Source organism: Aulonocara sp. 'chitande type north' Nkhata Bay, linkage group LG20 (genome assembly GCF_057382095.1).
Source record: "Aulonocara sp. 'chitande type north' Nkhata Bay isolate Kocher_YH1m ecotype deep benthic linkage group LG20, A_spYH_male_GT1.1, whole genome shotgun sequence".
NCBI classification, from domain to species: domain Eukaryota; kingdom Metazoa; phylum Chordata; class Actinopteri; order Cichliformes; family Cichlidae; genus Aulonocara; species Aulonocara sp. 'chitande type north' Nkhata Bay.
The window spans coordinates 10,512,501-10,530,352 of record NC_141363.1 but is presented as its reverse complement, the minus strand read 5'-3'; the positions used below and the strand labels follow the sequence as shown (position 1 = coordinate 10,530,352).

At 42.1% G+C, this 17,852-nt stretch overlaps 1 protein-coding gene across 1 annotated transcript in view; it reads right to left on the bottom strand.

Annotated features, from left to right (window-relative positions):
* Positions 1-6,114: 6,114 nt before the first annotated feature.
* Positions 6,115-17,852, bottom strand: part of spen (spen family transcriptional repressor) — a 31,123-nt gene continuing 19,385 nt past the window's right edge. The window contains exons 8-15 of the mRNA XM_086278383.1: positions 17,687-17,800; positions 17,469-17,582; positions 17,281-17,381; positions 9,394-17,194; positions 8,927-9,265; positions 8,645-8,839; positions 8,284-8,442; positions 6,115-8,161 (exon numbers count right to left, since the gene is read on the bottom strand). Coding sequence (XP_086134509.1) covers positions 8,030-8,161; positions 8,284-8,442; positions 8,645-8,839; positions 8,927-9,265; positions 9,394-17,194; positions 17,281-17,381; positions 17,469-17,582; positions 17,687-17,800 — 8,955 coding nt within the window. The 3' untranslated portion in view covers positions 6,115-8,029. The remainder of the gene's footprint in view (positions 8,162-8,283; positions 8,443-8,644; positions 8,840-8,926; positions 9,266-9,393; positions 17,195-17,280; positions 17,382-17,468; positions 17,583-17,686; positions 17,801-17,852) is intronic.

Sequence of the window (17,852 nt, the reverse complement as noted above, 5' to 3'; positions counted from 1 at the left end):
TGCCTATAGGTGTGAATGTGAGTGCGAATGGTCATCTGTGTCTTTGTGTTAGCCCTGCATCAGACCCCATCTCTCCTCCTACTGTAGCTGGGATATGCTCCACCCCCCATGACCTCAATAAGAATAAGCAGAAGAGAATTCACCTTTGATCTCTGGCATCAACGAGGAAGTTTTTACCCAGAGAACCGACACGATATTTTCTTTCTTTGACGATTCTCTGTAAACTCTAGATATAATTGTGCACAAAGAGCCGAGAAGTTGAGCAGTTTCTGAAATACTCAGAACCCAACAACCATGCCACATTCAAAGTCACTTTAATCACCTTTATTTGTCATTCTGATGCTCGGTTTAAATTTCATCAGATCATCTTGATCATGTCTAGATGCCTGAATGCATTGAGTTGTTGCCAAGTAACTGCATTGTCAGTTAAACATGTGTACCTAACAAAGTGGCTGCTGAATGTAGGTGACATTTCACATGTGTCTGTGTAGGTTCTCAGGCATCCAGGTAAATGGCCTGCATTTGTATAGCGCTTTACTCAGTCCCTAAGGACTCCAAAGCGCTTTACACTACATTCAGTCATTCACCCATTCACACACTGGCAATGGCAAGCTACGTTGTAGCCACAGCTGCCCTGGGGCGCACTGACAGAGGCGAGGCTGCCGGACACTGGCGCCACCGGGCCCTCTGACCACCACCAGTAGGCAAACATGGGGTTAGTATCTTGCCCAAGGATATTTAGCATGCAGCCAGGAGGCAGCGCGGGATCGAACCACCGATCTTCTGATTAGTGGCTGACCTGCTCTGCCACCTGAGCTACAGCCACCCAAGTTCCAGGTAGTGGTAGGTTGTTATTTGGTGGACATTCAGAGGACTTTTAGTCAGGATGTTCCCTCTACACTACACTAGTCTCTACAGTATGTTTTTACCACATTTAGAGAACCATTAATGATGTCACAGGGACTTTTATGGGACCAGCCTTTTTAGTTTCTTGCACCAACATCTAAGAACCTTCAGAAAACTAAAAGTACTGTAAACGCAGTAAGTTTTGCAGAACCTTTGGAACCCTAGGACTGGTTAGTTTTGAAGTACCATTGAAACATGTTGCAATGTTTCTCAAAAGTATTTATATGCAGACACTGGATATATAATGATTCTTCAGAATTTAAGGTTTTTATTCCCCCGCACAAGAAAGCTTTGAACACACAAGGAAGCCAAAGACAACATGGCAAAGGCCCGAGGAGAACTGAGGAGTGCACGGGGCTGACAGTGGCAGACGCCAGGGGCAGGAGGAGGCACAGGGCTGGCAGGAGGTGGGAGAATGGGCAGCAAAGCTGGAGACGAGACCAGGAAGTGGAATTTCACGAAAACGAAGGACTTTAAAAATAAAACGGGAAACACATGCTTGCATGATAAAACTCTGATATCAGAAACAGAGTGTGAACATTTGAGTTCTTTCACTCAGCATGATGTAGAGCGTTGCCTCCTCTGACATGACTTATTTTTAAACAAGATATAAGATAAGCACTTAGTTTTTACTGTTGAGCTGATTTGTCCCATGAATGACGCACTCTCCTGAATATTCTGCCAATTCTCATCACGCAACCCTTTAAAGAACTCCACAGCGTGACTCTCTGGAAGTTCACTGAATAAATTCCTAGACTGATAATGTACTAGTAACCATGTTTTGACTCTTACAGATTAGTAACGCTAGTAATAAAACATTTGTCGAGTTGTATAAAAAGCGTTACAGAAATCTGAATTATTTCCAGACCATCAAGACAAAGACCGCATTTCAGATCAGGTGCCAAATATATCATTTGAATGCGTGAAATGTAAAAGACATAAACACTTGGAACTCTGATTTTCATGTCAATGTTATGTGTTTATCAGCATTGCATACTTTTCATTACATTAGCAGGCATTCAAAGTGAGAAACATAATATGAAAATGTATGCATCACATCTGATACAGACATTGAACTGCAAGTAGGCCACCGAGCCACAATGTCAGGGGAAGGTGCTGCGTTTATGAGGCTTGAGTCACCAGGGTGAGGCCTTTATAACTCCACTGCAGCCTGTCCACACCTAATGTGTACTGTGACCCTGTAAGTCACTTAATCCATTTCTGACTCTTGTGCATTGTAAAGCGGAGAGATCACAATATATGTGCCCGTCTGGCACCGACCTCTCCTCTTCAGTCTGGAGAAACATTCCTACACATGGACAGTTATTATAAATGTGTCACACTCACTCTCTGAAAACTGGTCATATTTACAGGGCAGAAAGATAAATTGACTTTATAAAAAAGTGCACCAAGGAGTGTTTAAGAATTCATAATCTAATGGAACCTAATGGAAATATAAAAAGCTAACTTGTAAACTTTAATGTAGTTAATAGAGCCTTTGTGTATTTATCTACATGACCTTTGGCTCTTGTTCTTCCTATCTTTAATGCTTTGATAGGTTCACTAAAACACTAAAATAATATCTTATCTAACACATTCCAGTTCGTTTGTTTTTTAAAGCGTATAATATATTGCTTGGATTAAAGCATTTACACTCAGGCTCCAGTCAGTGTTTATATCTCGCATATTCCCCTTGATAATGTTTTTTCCATGCGTGGATAATAAACAAACACATGTATTACTGTACCTTATCAGCCTAACAGGGAAATCAGTCATGTTCACTTTCTGTGAGTGGCTGTTTCAGTATTGTTTTCTGTATGGGACATTTAGAACACTCTGAGGCAACAGAGGTTACACAGGGATTACTTGCTGGCTCACAAGTAATCCCTGTGTAACCTTTATTACTACCTGGCTCATCATGACCTGAATAATGACACCGGACTCTGTAGATCTGACATGATGAGATCTGGTGAGAAGCACCAAGCTGACGACAGGAGTGCCTTTATCCACTCCACAACAGGTCTGCGCCTTGGACACATTTCAGGCTTCAGTTCAAAAAGAAGCTAAAGAAGAACTTAAATGAGTTCTTATGTGTTATCATTAGATCCTTAATCAAAAGCATGGTGGTTACAGTGTCCTTGTCAAAACAGTTTTTGAGCGTGGGTTACAAATATTGTAACAATGCATAATTGTCTTATTAGGTTAACTGCAAAAATAGATTACTTTCTTTAGTTGTGTTTATTACAAGCATTATTCTTGCAGCAGTTTCAATCATTTTGCATCAAAAGGCGCATTTATGTGCAGATGGACATTAATAGCTTAACAGACAGGCTACAGGAGAACATTTTTTATCAACCATATCAAGAACCAATTAAATTAAAAGAACAGTTTTATACACAGCTATTCACTGGCAATACAGCTAATGCAAGAAAGCAATAAAACTGGGTTTAGAAAACCTTTAAAATGTTTATTTGGTCTGACTTTTGATCACAGTTGGATTTTGTGTGTGTGCATATGTTTTTTAGTGCACTGTCTAAAAATAAAGATTTATGACACCAGGAAGAATAGTTAATGGGCGTCTTAAGAAACTGAACTAAAACTAAATCATCACTGCTGATGTATCCCACAGTAAACTTCAGTTGCACTAACCGCTAACCTTGTTGCAGTGGCTGGTGGTTTAGGTCCCCATGATGGAAGCAATGCACTAAGAATTCTTTTCACCCAAATGGTTTTAAAAGGTGCAAGAAAGTAATCAAAGCAAATGATTTTTTTCCTCTGTATCCTTTCTACGCTCTCATGAAAGGACAAATTGTCTCACAGCCACATGGTGGAATGCATGGAGCTCATTGTGCAAAGGACACAAACCAGAAAACAAGCACTTATCGGTCTCTGAAAAAAGAACCTCTAAATTTCCAACATTCTTCTCATTTTCTGGCAAAAGCTGAACTTTCAAAATGTCATCCTGTGGAAATGTATTCAAGAGGAAACCAGCTCTAAAATATGAACAAGGCCCGCTTTAAGGACAAAAGCACGCACTTTGCTCTAACGCTCAAAGGCAAAGTGTGTAATCTTAGAAGCACCACGATTGTGAAGGAGGAGGGTGTGTGGAGAGCATCAGCGGAAGTCTTTCTTGTCTTGGTGTTCCTCTGTCATGTCTGACCTGCTTCTTCTCACGCTGCGAACAGGGTGTCAATTAACATTCCAAGTCTTGGCCTGTCAGGCCACTAAATCACTTATGCCTCACCTCTTTCTGGTCCTTTCTACTGTAGGCATAACGACAGGAGGGAGAAAATGAGTGAAGCTCGGGTATGAGCCCTTTACCCTTCTCAGCAGCTGTTGTCCTTTTTTTTCGAGAAGCACTGAGGTGATGCATTACACTTGATGAAAAACTGTATTTAATATTGATCAAATCACCGCCTGCATGTGTTTGAATGTATTTTCTTCCCTGCCTAAGGAGTACTTCCAAAATTAATGAGAGATAATACAGCCCCAACCACCAAACTTTCTCAAATAGTAATCCAATCGTCTCTAAATCCCCACAGGCCTCCCTCTGGGGAATTTGTCAACTAGCATACACCCGAATTGGACGGGTGCAGCCGGAAACCCTGATGTTCCAGCCACAGTCTTAAAATTCCTCCAAAACCATAGAGCTGCCTGCCTCAGGGATGAGTCTGTAACTGCAGCTTTGACAGCCATGGTGCTCATTTGTCTTGCTCCATATCCACTTGAGCACTGCTCTAAAGACGGAGCCACAAAGAGGTTTTCAGACTCTGCCGCACTCACGTTTGGACAGAATTTATAGGCAATGAGATTGATTCAACAACAGTGCAGGCGCATGTTTGAAATAACTTTATGTAAATTGCAGTAAATATAAAAACAAAAAAATAACAGAATTAAAATCTTATTTGGTGTGAGTGCCCTTTGCTTTTATCACGGATGTGTGATTCTGTGCATATCTGACAAATTTTAATAGTTCTTCTGTGGATTGAGGCTCACTCGGTGTTTTATATGTCTTCATACAATATCGCGCTGTATGTTGAAATCAAGGCTTAGTGGTTGCAGGACTCCTTGTTATGCCTGTCAGTGAAGATAGGTCTTTATCACCCTGCCTGGAATTTGGCACAGATCGAGATCCTCCCTGACCGCATTGCCCAACAGAACAGCCTAAGAGTCTAAAAGATGCCAGCACTCCTATTTATTTGATACAATTTCTTTTCTGTTAACTGTGACGGAGCTTGTCAGCTTCTGTCAACATCTGTGTGTTATCATAATGCAGGAGGAGCTGACCTGATTGTATCCTCCTTATCCATTACGGCAGTAATACAGTGATCCTGTGTTTAGAATTTTTCCCCCAGCAAGACAGACAGAAACGTTTATATGCACAAGTTTTAGAATAAATAAATACATGAAAATACAACCAATTTGCAATGAAGTCTTTGTTTAGGTCTCAGCAAAGATCTTCTGCTTCCCTAGGTGGACGTATTTCTTTGACAGTTTCTAATTCAAACACTATAGAAAACCTAAGCTCCAGGACAGGTACTGTCATGTGAAGGAAAACTCATACTTGCAGGGTAGGTTTATGTTGCAACTGCCTTCTGTGGTTGTCTGATTCACACTCCCAAAGCGTACCATGGCTTGAAAATAAGCCTTGTAGTTTAGTGTTATAGTGACATCTTCTGACCACTGTAAACATCGCAGCAACAACTGTAATAATGAGTAAGCCAGCATGCTGGGGCAGCGGTTTGGGCTTGAATCCACCTTTCTGTCTGGAGTATACATGCCCATCAAGAAGACACATCCATGGATGGATGCCAGGTAAAGTATTTCTACCTCTGCCCAGAAAATTGTGACTGGTTTTTCCGTTTGGTGGCAGGATTGATCCAAAATGTGAAAACTTTCACTAGAGTTTGGCCTAACTTCATCCAGTTCATTCAGATCTGGAGTCTTTGCATTGCTGGAGAGACAATATTGTACGTTTTGTGTCATATTTTCATCAATAAATTCTAAATTGAAAGAATACTGGAAGAACATTAAGAAATAGTCTAGATGCAAAGGTATCCAAGGTAAGACCGCTCTTGTTAACCATTTTAATTGCTGAATCATTTGCAGCTTTTGCAACATGTTAGAGAAGCATTAAAGCTGAGGTTTAAAGCACTGAAGGTCTCTGGTGAAATCCTTCTTCACCTGTACCTTCAGATTCACAAATCACAAAAGGAGAAGAAGAAAAACAGAGTTACGGACCATTTAATGATCTTCAGAAGTAAGTTAAACAACCATTTATTTTACAGTTTAAAATGTCCTCATGGAGGAACAGCAAAATACACTCAAAATGAAGGTTGATCAAAAGACAGTTTTCATATTAATCGCTGTTTGAAGTTTTTTTTTCTTTTCATTTGTTTATCAAAAATTATAAGTGCCTTCAACATAACCATGAGAGTACTCAGCTTGCAGTCATAGAAATATTTACAACACAAAACTGACAAGCATGGTTTTTACTTTCAGCATCGGTTCACCTCCTCTCCCGTCTCTTTCAGACTGCGTTGTTTTGTTGCACAAAACAAAAAGAAAGACCCTGAAGAAAGACAGTTATAAGGGGGGGGGGAGAGAAAAATACACGAGAGCACAGATTAAGGAGATCAGTATTTACAGCTTGGCTCAAGGACACAATTAAGGGGAGGGGTGGAGACAGATGATTAACACATCCATTAGCGGCTTGATGTCAAGTTTAAGTCACATTCTTTGCCTTTATGATCCTACTTTAGCTTTTTAGAATTTGAAAAATAAAAGCATGCATATCTGCTATGAAGTCGTGGATAAATGACCTCAAGATGCAGTGCCTAATAAGTAAGAGAGTTGTTTTTCAGACAGCAGGGGGCAGTACAGGACCACATGGGGGGAGAATAAAAACAGGAATAGGAGCAGAATTGCAAACCCTACAGTACAATGGTCCTTTTGAAATGAACACAGAGTTCCATCATGTAAAAGCACTGTAATAACAGAGAAAGGTTTATGAACAATACAAAAAAAGGAATCAAATCTGCCCTCCGGATGACAAAATACAAAGTCACATATGAAAATATGTTCTGATCAAATGTTTTAGATACATTGCGCGTGTTGAGTATTAGCAAAAAAATGTTTTGGCACAAAATCAAGTTTTTTTGTTGTTGTTGTTTTTTTGGGGGCAAATATCAATCGGTAATCTTGTACAGATCCTCCCCCGCTGTTCCCCATCCCTGCCCCGGTCCAAAGAAAGATCTGATGATCTGTCTTGTAAAATATTCACTTGGTCTCTCCACATTGCTTCAGTCTTTAAATATTTATAATATTTACAGTTTCACAATTGTCAACAATACCTTTAGGCTTAAAGAAGATGCAAACAAAAATAAACTAATTAAATATTCTTTATATAGTCCCCTGTTGAGGCATTGAGTGTAAACTGTACAACTCTAATCGTCCCCTTACGAGTTCCTGGGGCAGGGAACACTTTGGGATGGAGAGTTGAGTCCAGAAATTAAGTAGAAATTTGCTGATGGTGAATAAGCAAAAGCATGTATGACTGATCTTGATTGATCGTTTTTCCAGGCAATGATTTTCTTTTATCTTGCACAAGCATGACTGATGTGATCACAAGAATTAGTCCATAACATGTATCATTTTATACTCAAATCTGTACAAAGTTCACAATTTCTTCAACATAGTGCAATGACTTCTGACATAGTCTTAAAAAAAATCACAATCACTTTTATGAAGATAAAAAATATCCCATACGAAGGTATCCATCCACAGCTTAATGAATGCTATGAATAAGAAAAAAGGCTATGCACAACACCTCCAAAAATGGCAAGAATGAAATGAGCAAAGCCTCATCCAAAAATAAAATCCCCCTCAACCCTTCATATCCTTTTCAGAAAGGTATAGTTTTTGGAATTCAACATCACTGGGTGACTTAAGGACTTGGTGAAGTGAAGGAGAAAAGGTGAGTTCATGCTAAATTAGGTTGTTTTGTTTTTTTCGTAAAAAGAAGTCCAACTCATAAAAATATGAGGCAATTCCAGCTTCCAACAAACTGGATGAGTCCAAAAGGGCTGGTGTTGGCTTAGTTCAGGAAAAAAAATGGAGGTAATTAAACAGAGGCGATGACAATCATGAGGTGAGGGGAAATGCTGGATATGCTGTTGAGAAGGTCCGGGGCCAGACGTGACAAGTGGCTCTCGGAGAATTTACATGGTGGAAAAATCTGAACCACATAAGCTGGCTGTAAACCCAAAGAAGAAAAAATAACATGATGAGAGAAGGAGCAACATCTTCAACATCTTAGCTGTCTTACAACACAGTAAAATGTGAAAATATAAAAACATAAAATGCCTAAAGTCAAACCTGAGTAGAGCCAGGGTTGGGCACATTGATGATGCCAGCTGCCTGTTTAGCTTGCAGGTATGTGATGAAGCCACTTTTCAAGGCTTGGGTTTGACCAAGGACATCTTCTTGGTCTCGACCACAGGGTAGAGCCAGTAACAAACAGTAGTCATTTTCCACCTGCCACACATATCAAGTTTTAATCTTAAAATGTATATATATGTATATAAACAAAGATAATGGCACTCTCTTACGTTATTGCTTAATTAATTCATAGATCCATCGTTTTAGTCAGTTCTTCAAAGTCAGGGTCCTGATTAAAGCTATATTCAACCAAATTTTAGAACCTGCTGTTCAAAGGTAGCAGAAATCAAATACTTACAGTCATTCTGCGTGCCACACTGTCCAGCTGGGAAGCCTCGAGCCTCATCCTTTGAACAATACGGAGAAGAGGACCTCCCTCTGGGGGTGGAAGGGAGCGCTGGGCCAGCATGTTGTTGCCGGAAACAAAATGTAACTGGACAGCAGCCTGGTCGTTTTTCAATGCCAACAGGCCTTGCCATACGATAGGATACTTCTGCATGAAGAAAAGAAAAAACGTCTTTATTTTCCCTGAAAATAAATTCTACACGTCACCAAAGAGCTGGTCTGTCATTCTTCTTACCGTCAATAGCTGCACCATGTCAACGGAATGATGTCCTGAATGTTCCAGTTTGGCATCCGGCCGTGGCTTTACTGAAGTCGAAGAGGGCACTGCTGAAGTAGACAGGAAGGCTGGAGGGCCTTTCTGAAGAGATAGATCTGACTTGTGTGTAAGACCCATAGGGGACATCATGGGAGACTGGTATGAGGGTGAGACTGTATCCCCCTGTATTCGGGAAATGTGTGAGAGGTCCGAAGAGGTAGCATGGCGAAGGTGGGAGGTCTCAGACTTGGAATCACTTCCACACCCATGGGACTGAGACATTTTACCACGGTTACCCAGTTCAGTATCTGGAGGTACCTGATAGTCCGAACCCAGCAAGAGACATCATACATTTTATGTATATGTTTAAATGTGCTTGTTAAGTTGAAAATGTATAGTAGTAGTATTATTTGCACAAATGTAATCATTAAAGCATCTTAACTCACCTGTGAAGATGTAACACCTTGGTTAGTCAGGTTGTGTGGTGAAAACTGGGATGAGAAGCCTCGAATGTCCCTGTAAACTGGAAAGGAGCCTGCACCACCTGGATGCATTAGGTGAACCCCATGAGGGTGAGGCGACACCATGACAGGACTAGATGCATGGACTCCTCGGATTCTGCTTTCACTGGAGTTTGGATGGATAAGCTTTCCTTCGAGTGGTTTGAGAGGTTCCTTTGCAGAAAGGTCAATGCTCTTCCCCGAAATAGGACTCTTTGAAGGTCCAGAGATATTGCCTGAAGATGCTGTTCCAGTCTCCGAGTCTCTGCGTGACTGTCTTGCCTCTACAGCAGCCTGTTCACCCCGTTGCTGGTGCATGAGGATGCGCTGGTGCATGTCTCTGTACTGCTCCATGCGTATGTTTGGGTGAAGTCCTCTGTGATCACTGTGAATCATCATTACATCTGACTGCAGCTGGGGAACTGAAGGTCTACTGAGTGCTTGGTTAAAGTGTCTAGGCTCTTCTTCACTTGCACTGTTGCCACCACCACTTGATACTGAACCTTGGGGACTTGAATGACAGTGCAGAACCATATCTCGAATGACATTTTGCTGTTGTGGGTTTGAGCGCTGTTGAGACCCCGGAAGCGGCGCAGACAGCGAATCACCTCGTCTTCCATAATTTATCCCAGGCATCGGTGGGGTGTTCATCCTGGCATCATGAGCCATTGACTGAGTGACACTGTGAGGTTGAATTATGACAGAGGACTGTTCTGAGTGCGAGTGATGCATCGCAGAATGATAGCTAGGCATTGGTGGCATGCCATGAGTCAGAACAACAGATGTGCCGATAGGAGAACTGCTTGGAGGACAGGCTTTGACAAAAGGTGAAGGAGAGTGAACAGCTGTTCGTGGAGACTGTGGTTCTTGCTTAAGGTGCAGAGCTGAGCGATCATTTACAATGCCAGGGCTGGGGCTCATGCGGGTTCCAGAAAGTGATGGGTGGTGTGTGACTGGGCTGAGATTAGACTGCTGCGCAGCTTTGCCAGGGTCCATCTTTTTCGACAGAGGCTCTGACCCTAGTCCTCTCTTGCCATGCTGTTGTTGTATCACAGGTGGGTTGTACATTAAGACTTGAGAAGAACTAACTGGTTGCTGGAACATCTTTACTACACTGCCTTGGGGGGCTGTGTGATATGGAGTCTCAGATTTGTCAGATCCAAAACTCTCCTGCTTGGTACTAGAAATAACAGGTTGAGAGTTATACGACTGGCCGGCTAAAAGGACTCCTGTGTGACCATAACCAGAAGGAGTTGGGGCTGCTTTGGGAGTAGGTGACTGGGATGATGAGATGACTGGGTCTTGTTTTAATTGAGATTTGGAAACAGATTGCTGAAACTCTATATCACCAGCACTGGCTTGAGGAATCTGACTAATTTTGGCTCTCATCCTGTGAGGTCCTTCGGTTTTCTGACCTGAATAACTGAGTACGACAACACCCTCAGATGTATTGACCCGTAGGCCAGGACTGGAACCAGTAATGTATGGAGTGCTTTCGACAACAGAGCGTCCTCTTGTCCCATCTTCTACTATATCCATAGCAAGGCATCGGCTGTTCTCATTGGAGTTTGATCTGAATTTTTGCTTGGGAATGGTTAGGCCAATGCTTCGGTTGCTTAATGAAATACGTGGAGTTTCTTCTGTATCGTAAGGCATTGGAATTCGACTTATTACTGAGGTAGCAGGAGAAATAATTGTATGCTGGTTTTTCTCTCCACAGTTCTGCTGTGACTCTGTCAGTGGAGATGGTTTATGATGCATGGGCTGGGGAGGTAATGGTGGCCTCTCTTCAGAATGTAACTGTCTTGAACCCACTGCATCAGAGGGATTTTCATTCTCTGACATCCGTGAAGGCTCTGACAGTGCTGGTGTGACTATAGTGGTAGGTATAGAATTGCTATTTGACGCAGACACATATTTAGGTTCCATCAGAATTTTTCTTAACGTGCTTGAACTGGGGTCAATGTCAGAGGCCTTGGTGTCTGGAGGCATTGGAGGATTTGCTGCAGGGGTTCCAAGTGCAGCTGATGCTTGCATTGAAGGAGTTACCACTTTTACATGACTTGAAGGGGCAACATAGATTCTGCTTTCTTCAGATCTCTGAGGCCAGTCAGGTGAAAGTGGCACTTTGGCAGGCCGCAACAGAGGTACACTTAACTGGGATACAGGTTGTGTGCAAGCAGGAGCAGGGGTAAATGTAGGAGTACATGGCTCTGCTGCTTGGGGGTGCTTTTTAACACTGGAGATACTGTTTGTGCCAGAATGAAAAGCAGATTCTTTAGGCACAGGCTGTTCAACCTCGGGCTGTTCTGCCTCTTTGGGTGTGTCGACCGTTATGGCACTTGTTAAGTCTCGCCTACAAGTAGCAACAGCAGTGACTACAGAGGCTGCTGAAGTGGCCGCAGCTGTAACAGTGACTGCTTTTGAATTATTGGTTTCTGGGTCTTCTGGGATTGATTCAGGTAACTTGACTGGAGTGGACTCTGACTGAGAAACCTCTTCAGCAGCATCCCCTTTTCTGTTACCTGCCCCTTTACGACTTCTTGGCTTTTTCGGGGTTTTGGCTCTAACTTTTCCGGTTTTCCTGGGTGTTTCAAGTAAAATGGGATCTTCAGCTGCCTTAGATTCTGCCCCTGGCCGATTTGAACTTGGTGTCACAGGACCATCATCTAAATCCCCGGCAAGAATATTGTTGATCACCATGTGTGTTTCAGGTTCCATAATCTCATTGGAGGAGGAGGATATCAAGGATTCAGGGGTGGGAATAAGAGCAGTGTAAGTGGGAGGAGATGTGAAGCTTTCTGCATCTACACATGTTTCTTCTGCTGTAATTGAATCAATAGCAGCTGCAAGTTCAGTTTCACTAGCAGGATTAGCTCGCTTCTCCTCCTCAACTTCACTCTCTGGTTCCACTGCAACAGGAGGCAATATCGTAGTTTGCTCTGAAGGTGGCTCTTTATATGGTCGAGAAGGCTGCTCCACTGTAAGCTTAGCAATATTTTCGACTGCCTGCTCTAATTCCATCTGTCGTGCTAATAATGCAGCAGCTGGATCAGCTGGAAGTTCTGATTCTGAGTCTTCCTTATCCTGTGCAGCGAGCTCTTTTGAATCTTTTGGAATTTGGTCTATTGTTTTTATTCCTTCATTATCTTGTAGTGCTGTCTTAGTTTTTGTAATAGCTGGAGCTTCAAAGGTCTCAAGCTCATCATCCTCTGAACGGAGTAAACCTTTTACATCATCAACACTAACACGGATCTCGAGATTTTTTAAACTGTGTGATTTGTCTTCAGCTATCTGTTTGGTGTTACGTTTTAACCTTGGTGTTTTAACTTTTGCACTCTTTTCAGGCTGCTGTCTCCTCTCTAAGGGGCCAATGTCTAGCTTTTCATCATCGACATCACCAGATTTCTTTCCACCATCTTTTAATTCCTTTTCTTTTTTGTGCACTGTTGAGTTTGGATTTTCCACCCTTTCTGATAACTTGCCAAGCGGTTCAGTTTTAGGCTTAAGCTCTGGCTCGTTTTGACTTGCCATATCATCTTGTTCAGCTAGCTCTGTCGTGCTCCCAGACAGTTTGTCTGCTCTACTTCCTTTCTTGTTAGTTGGAGGAGATGGAGTCTGAGGTGTTTGCTGCTGCTTCTGGGTGCGGGGTGAACGCCAGCCCTCAGAGGCTTTCACAACATCTACTGTACATGACGCCTCAGTGTCTTCTTCCATCAGTTTCTTCTGATCAACCTTTACTGGTGAAACATCTTCTCCTCGTTTGATGCCTCTTTTAGGTGGGCGTCCACGTCTAGTATTGGTAGAAATTTGAACATCTTGCTGTATTGGTTCTTTATCAGCACCACGTTTGCGCATGCAGCGTGGTGACTCAACTACCTCTTTGCCAGCTTGGTCGTCTTCATGTAGTGTGGCGTAGACTGACCTTACGTTTCGCCGACGTGTTCTCCCATGGATCAAACTTGACTCGATGTTTTGTTCAGAGTCTGATGCATGTATTGGTGACTTGGATGTTGTTTTAGAGTCAACTGATGTCTTTGGTGCTTCTGCACGAGGAGATGAAGCCCTTTTGAGTTTCTCTCGGTCAATCCGTTCACTCTTACGTGTTGCAGGTTTTTCAGTGGCAGCAATTTGGGAAGGTTGTGTAGTTCGTAATACTGACAGCGGTTTTGCCCTTTTACTCTTGGGTTGTCTGCGATTTGGTAACGGTTTTATTTCAGCCTCTAGTTCTGGCATGCACACCTCACCATCGGTTTCGGTTTTCTGAGATTCCTCAAAGTCTTTTGATTCTTGATTTTCAGTTTCAGGTTCTGACTTCATAGTTTCAGGTTTTTCTTCCATCTTTGGGCAGTCAGAGTAAGTGATTTCTGTAGTCTCTCTTTCAAAACCACCCAGGGAACCACCAGGAGTTGGAGGTTTATCTTCCACAATGGGAGTATGTTCCGCTGTTTTACTATCACCACATTCTACCTTCAGTTCTTTTAACTCTGGTTTTGTTTCAGTTTCATTTTCTGGTTCTGAAAGAGTAAGTGAAGGGGATCTGTTTAGCTTAACAGCAACAGGTTTGAAGTCTTCCACGGCGACAGAGTGAGGTTGCGAAACCTCAAGGATTGGCTCTACTTTTTCTTCTTTGACAACTGGCACAGGTTGATCTGAGGGTGGAGTTAAAACTTCTTTCTTTTCTTGTGGTGAAATTTCTTTAGGGGAAGGAACAAATGGTAAGGCAGTAGAGATTAATGAGGGGCTGGCTGATTTGTCATCTGCCTTTTGTACTGGCTCCAGTTCCTTATCAGGTATGATATTATCACAGTTCTGAACTTCATTTCTTTTTATGTCTGGCACTAATGAATCCTTCTCAGTATCAGGTGGAAGGTGGTCTTTGTCTTTTTGTTGCTGAAGCTCCAAAAAACGACTATGGAAAAGCACTATTGGCTCTTGTGGGATGTCACTTCCTGCAGATTCAGGCTCCGCTTCAGCAGCAACTGGCTTGTTCGAAGGCCTTCCACTTCCAATTTCTAAATCTTGATCTTTACGTTCAAGATGCTGCAAACGCCGGGAATCCTGTTCAAAGATTGAGCTGTGAAGGAAACGAGAGGCAAACAATTCCTGACGCTCTTGGTCCTGTGGCTTAAGTTCCTCCTTTTTGTCATGCAGCTTTTCATCAGAGTTAGTACGAATCTTTTTCTTTTTCATATACCAAGAAGGTATTGGTCGAGGTGTTAGTTCCACCTTGTCCTTATCTGAACACCTGTGGGAGGCTGGAAAGCGTGAAGGGAGAAAGGACCAATTGTCTTCCCTAGAAGAATACAATGTTTTGGCTCTTTCCAGGAGTGCTTTTGTATCAGGAGTTATAGTTTTATCCAAAGCAAAGGAGTAAAACTTATTCTTTTCCAAGGAGCCTGAAAGCTTCAGGTCTGTCATCCTCTTATCACGATCCCTGAGGATGTAGGACAAGGAACTATTTGACTTGGACTTGTTTTCTCCATCATCATCGGAATCAGACTGCACTTCTCCAGGTTCCAAATCCTGACCAAGGCGCTTCCGAATGCTTTCATGCTTTGAAATATCACTTTGGAATGCCATTTCCATTCTGAATGAATCAGGCTTTATCCCTCTTTCCCAGTGCTGCATTAACTCTTCATCACATCCGAGCAAGGACGTGTTAAGCTTTGGTAGCTCAGTGTCAGAAGACTGAAAATGTCTAGGCATCAGGTCCAAACTGTTTTTCAATGACTCAGTGTGTGAAAATTTCTCACCTGCTGTTGGAGAGGATTTTCTTTCTTTATTTGTACCTGTCAAAGAGACATGGGCTGTTTCATCTTCCTCGTTTTCAGAAGACTGAGCAGCTCCTATTGATGATGACATGGTGTAAATGTCTTCATTGAACTTTTGGGAACTTGAAAAGTTGCGCTCTCTTTTTAATTTGAGTATTTCAAAGTCAATATTCTCCAATTTCTTTCGTTTACAGTAAAATAAATCATCACTGGCCACATCCGGTACTGATTTTTCAAAGTCTTGAACAAAATAATCCTTTTCAAAGTCACGAGTCTCACTATGTAGTTGGTTGTCAAACTTGACTCCCTTATCAGGCTCCCCTAGCTTGGATCTGAGCCGTTGACTGTGTTCCGTTTGTTTTGTGCAAATATTAGTCTGGTCAATGTGCACAAATTGTTCATCTCCATCAGAGTCTCTGGATTTCGCTCTGCCTTGTGCGTTTTCAGGCATAACTTGTTTCTGTTCTTTTAATTCGTCCAAATCAACAGCGTTATCATCTGATATTTTTGTAAAACTTGAGGTATTTTCCCTTTTTGAGCTCTCTAGATCCATTTTAAGGTAGGGAGAGTCTAACTGATCTGTAGAATCTTCAGCCAGTTGCACTAGTTGTGAGTGCCGCTCCAGAGGAAGGCCTTCGGGGTTGATATCACTGTCTTGTCCTTCTTTTGGACTATTAACTGAAATCATTCGCACACATTTTTCTTTGTGGTGATCCTTTTTATGAATCCCTCTCATCAAAAGATTCTTATCCAAATCTGTCTCCTTAGCACTGTTCCACAGCTTATAAAGTCCAGATCTACCAAGGTCCTCTTCACTAGTTCTCTTTTGTCGATCAGCTTTACCAGAGTCTTCAAAACGCCTTTTCCTTGCAGCTAGACGGTCAATATCCACTGAAATGCCACTGTCAAATCCCATTTCAGATTTCCCATGTTTTTTGGCTTTGATTTTACCATCTTTGTCAGTGACCTCCACTGAACTGTGCATATTTTTGTCTCTGGGAACCTTCCCATGCTTACCAATATCAATTTTTGATGGCTCTGTGCGGAATGGTGGACTCCTCTGGTCAGCTGGAGGTGATGCCAGTCTCGGACTGTCACTCCCACCCCTCTGTATTTGTTTTTCTTGGACAACATGACCAATCAATTTTCCTTCTTTTTCTTTAACTCGTGTTAACTGCACCACACAAGGCAGAAGGTCTAACCTCCCTTTACTTGAGCTTTCTTTTTGGATTTTGCTGGCCTTACTACGCAGAACAGACTCAGGACTAACATCTCTTTCAAGTTCAGGTTCTGGTTCACATGTCTGGATAATAGGTGACGCCATTTTAAGCTTCTTAACCCTTTGTTTTTCACTTTTGTCTTTGTCTCCTCGTTCTTTTCGTCCAGTCCTCTTTTCTTTTTCAACCACATTCCCACTGTCAATTTCAAAAACTCTGTCCTTCTCGAGTTTTTCACTTTTATTATACTTTTCAGAGCGTGCCTTTTCAAGTTTTTCAAATCTAGGTGGAGATATTGAACTGCAGCTACCACTTCTTTCAGATGATCGACAACAAATACGGCGGTCTGAATCACTTGGTATTCTCTCAGAGAGTGATGGAGATGCAGTTGGGCTAGCAGGTCGGCGAGTGGTAATGTGAGATGGGCTCTGGCTACGCTCAATGGTCCTCCTTCCATGATCGCGTCCACGATCTGTTTCAAAGCGCTCCCTTTCTCTCTCACGTTCCCGCTGCAGATAGCTGTATTTACGTATGTCCTGCTCATAAGGGTCAGCTCTGTATTCCCGATATTCCCGAGGGTCTTCAAAGTATTGTGGATCATAGTAATCTCCCTGATATGGGTCCCACTCAGTGTAGAAGTCCCGACTTCTGGTAGGATATTTTCGACGTGGATCTTCCGTGTACGTTCCAGGTGTTCTAACATTTTCATAATATTGTCTTTCTGCTTGAAACTCATATTGGGTTCGTCGATCATCCCTGCCAAGAAATAACCACAAATCCTGTTCAGTTTTAATATTAGACAGTCATGGAGTCAAATTATTTTGTAAGCCAATTTCACAAACCTTCTTTCAGAGAGAATATCATAAAAGTCTCGAATATCCTGACCAGATGCCTGCATTGAACGATAGAAGGCCATCTGACTTTCCTGATTTGCAAAGTCCACCTGAAGAAGGAAGAAAAGCTGGTTAGAGTGTGTCAAGCACAATAACACAGAATGAAATTTCAGAGAAAAATCTATATTTTTACTTGCCTTGATTTTATTCCCCCCTATTTTCCATCCCTTTGTGTCTTTAACAGCTGTTTGCGCATATTCAATGTTGTTATACAGAATAAGGGCCATTCCTTTCATCCTGTCAAGTACAACCTACAATAATGGCAGAAAATAAGGTAAAAAGTCTAGAAAGCAAACAAAAGATTAAAAAAGAAAAAGAAAAGTGCAATAATGAGCAGAAAATTAAACAGGCTTACCTTGACAACATGTCCGTATCGGCAAAAATGACGAGTAAGAAACTGTTCAGTTGTATTCGATGCTAATCCATCCAACCAAACGCATGTCGTTGGCATACTCTTCCCAAAGCCCAGCTGCAAAAAGAGAACAAAATTTCAGTCAGCAATTCATTTACCTTTTCAACTT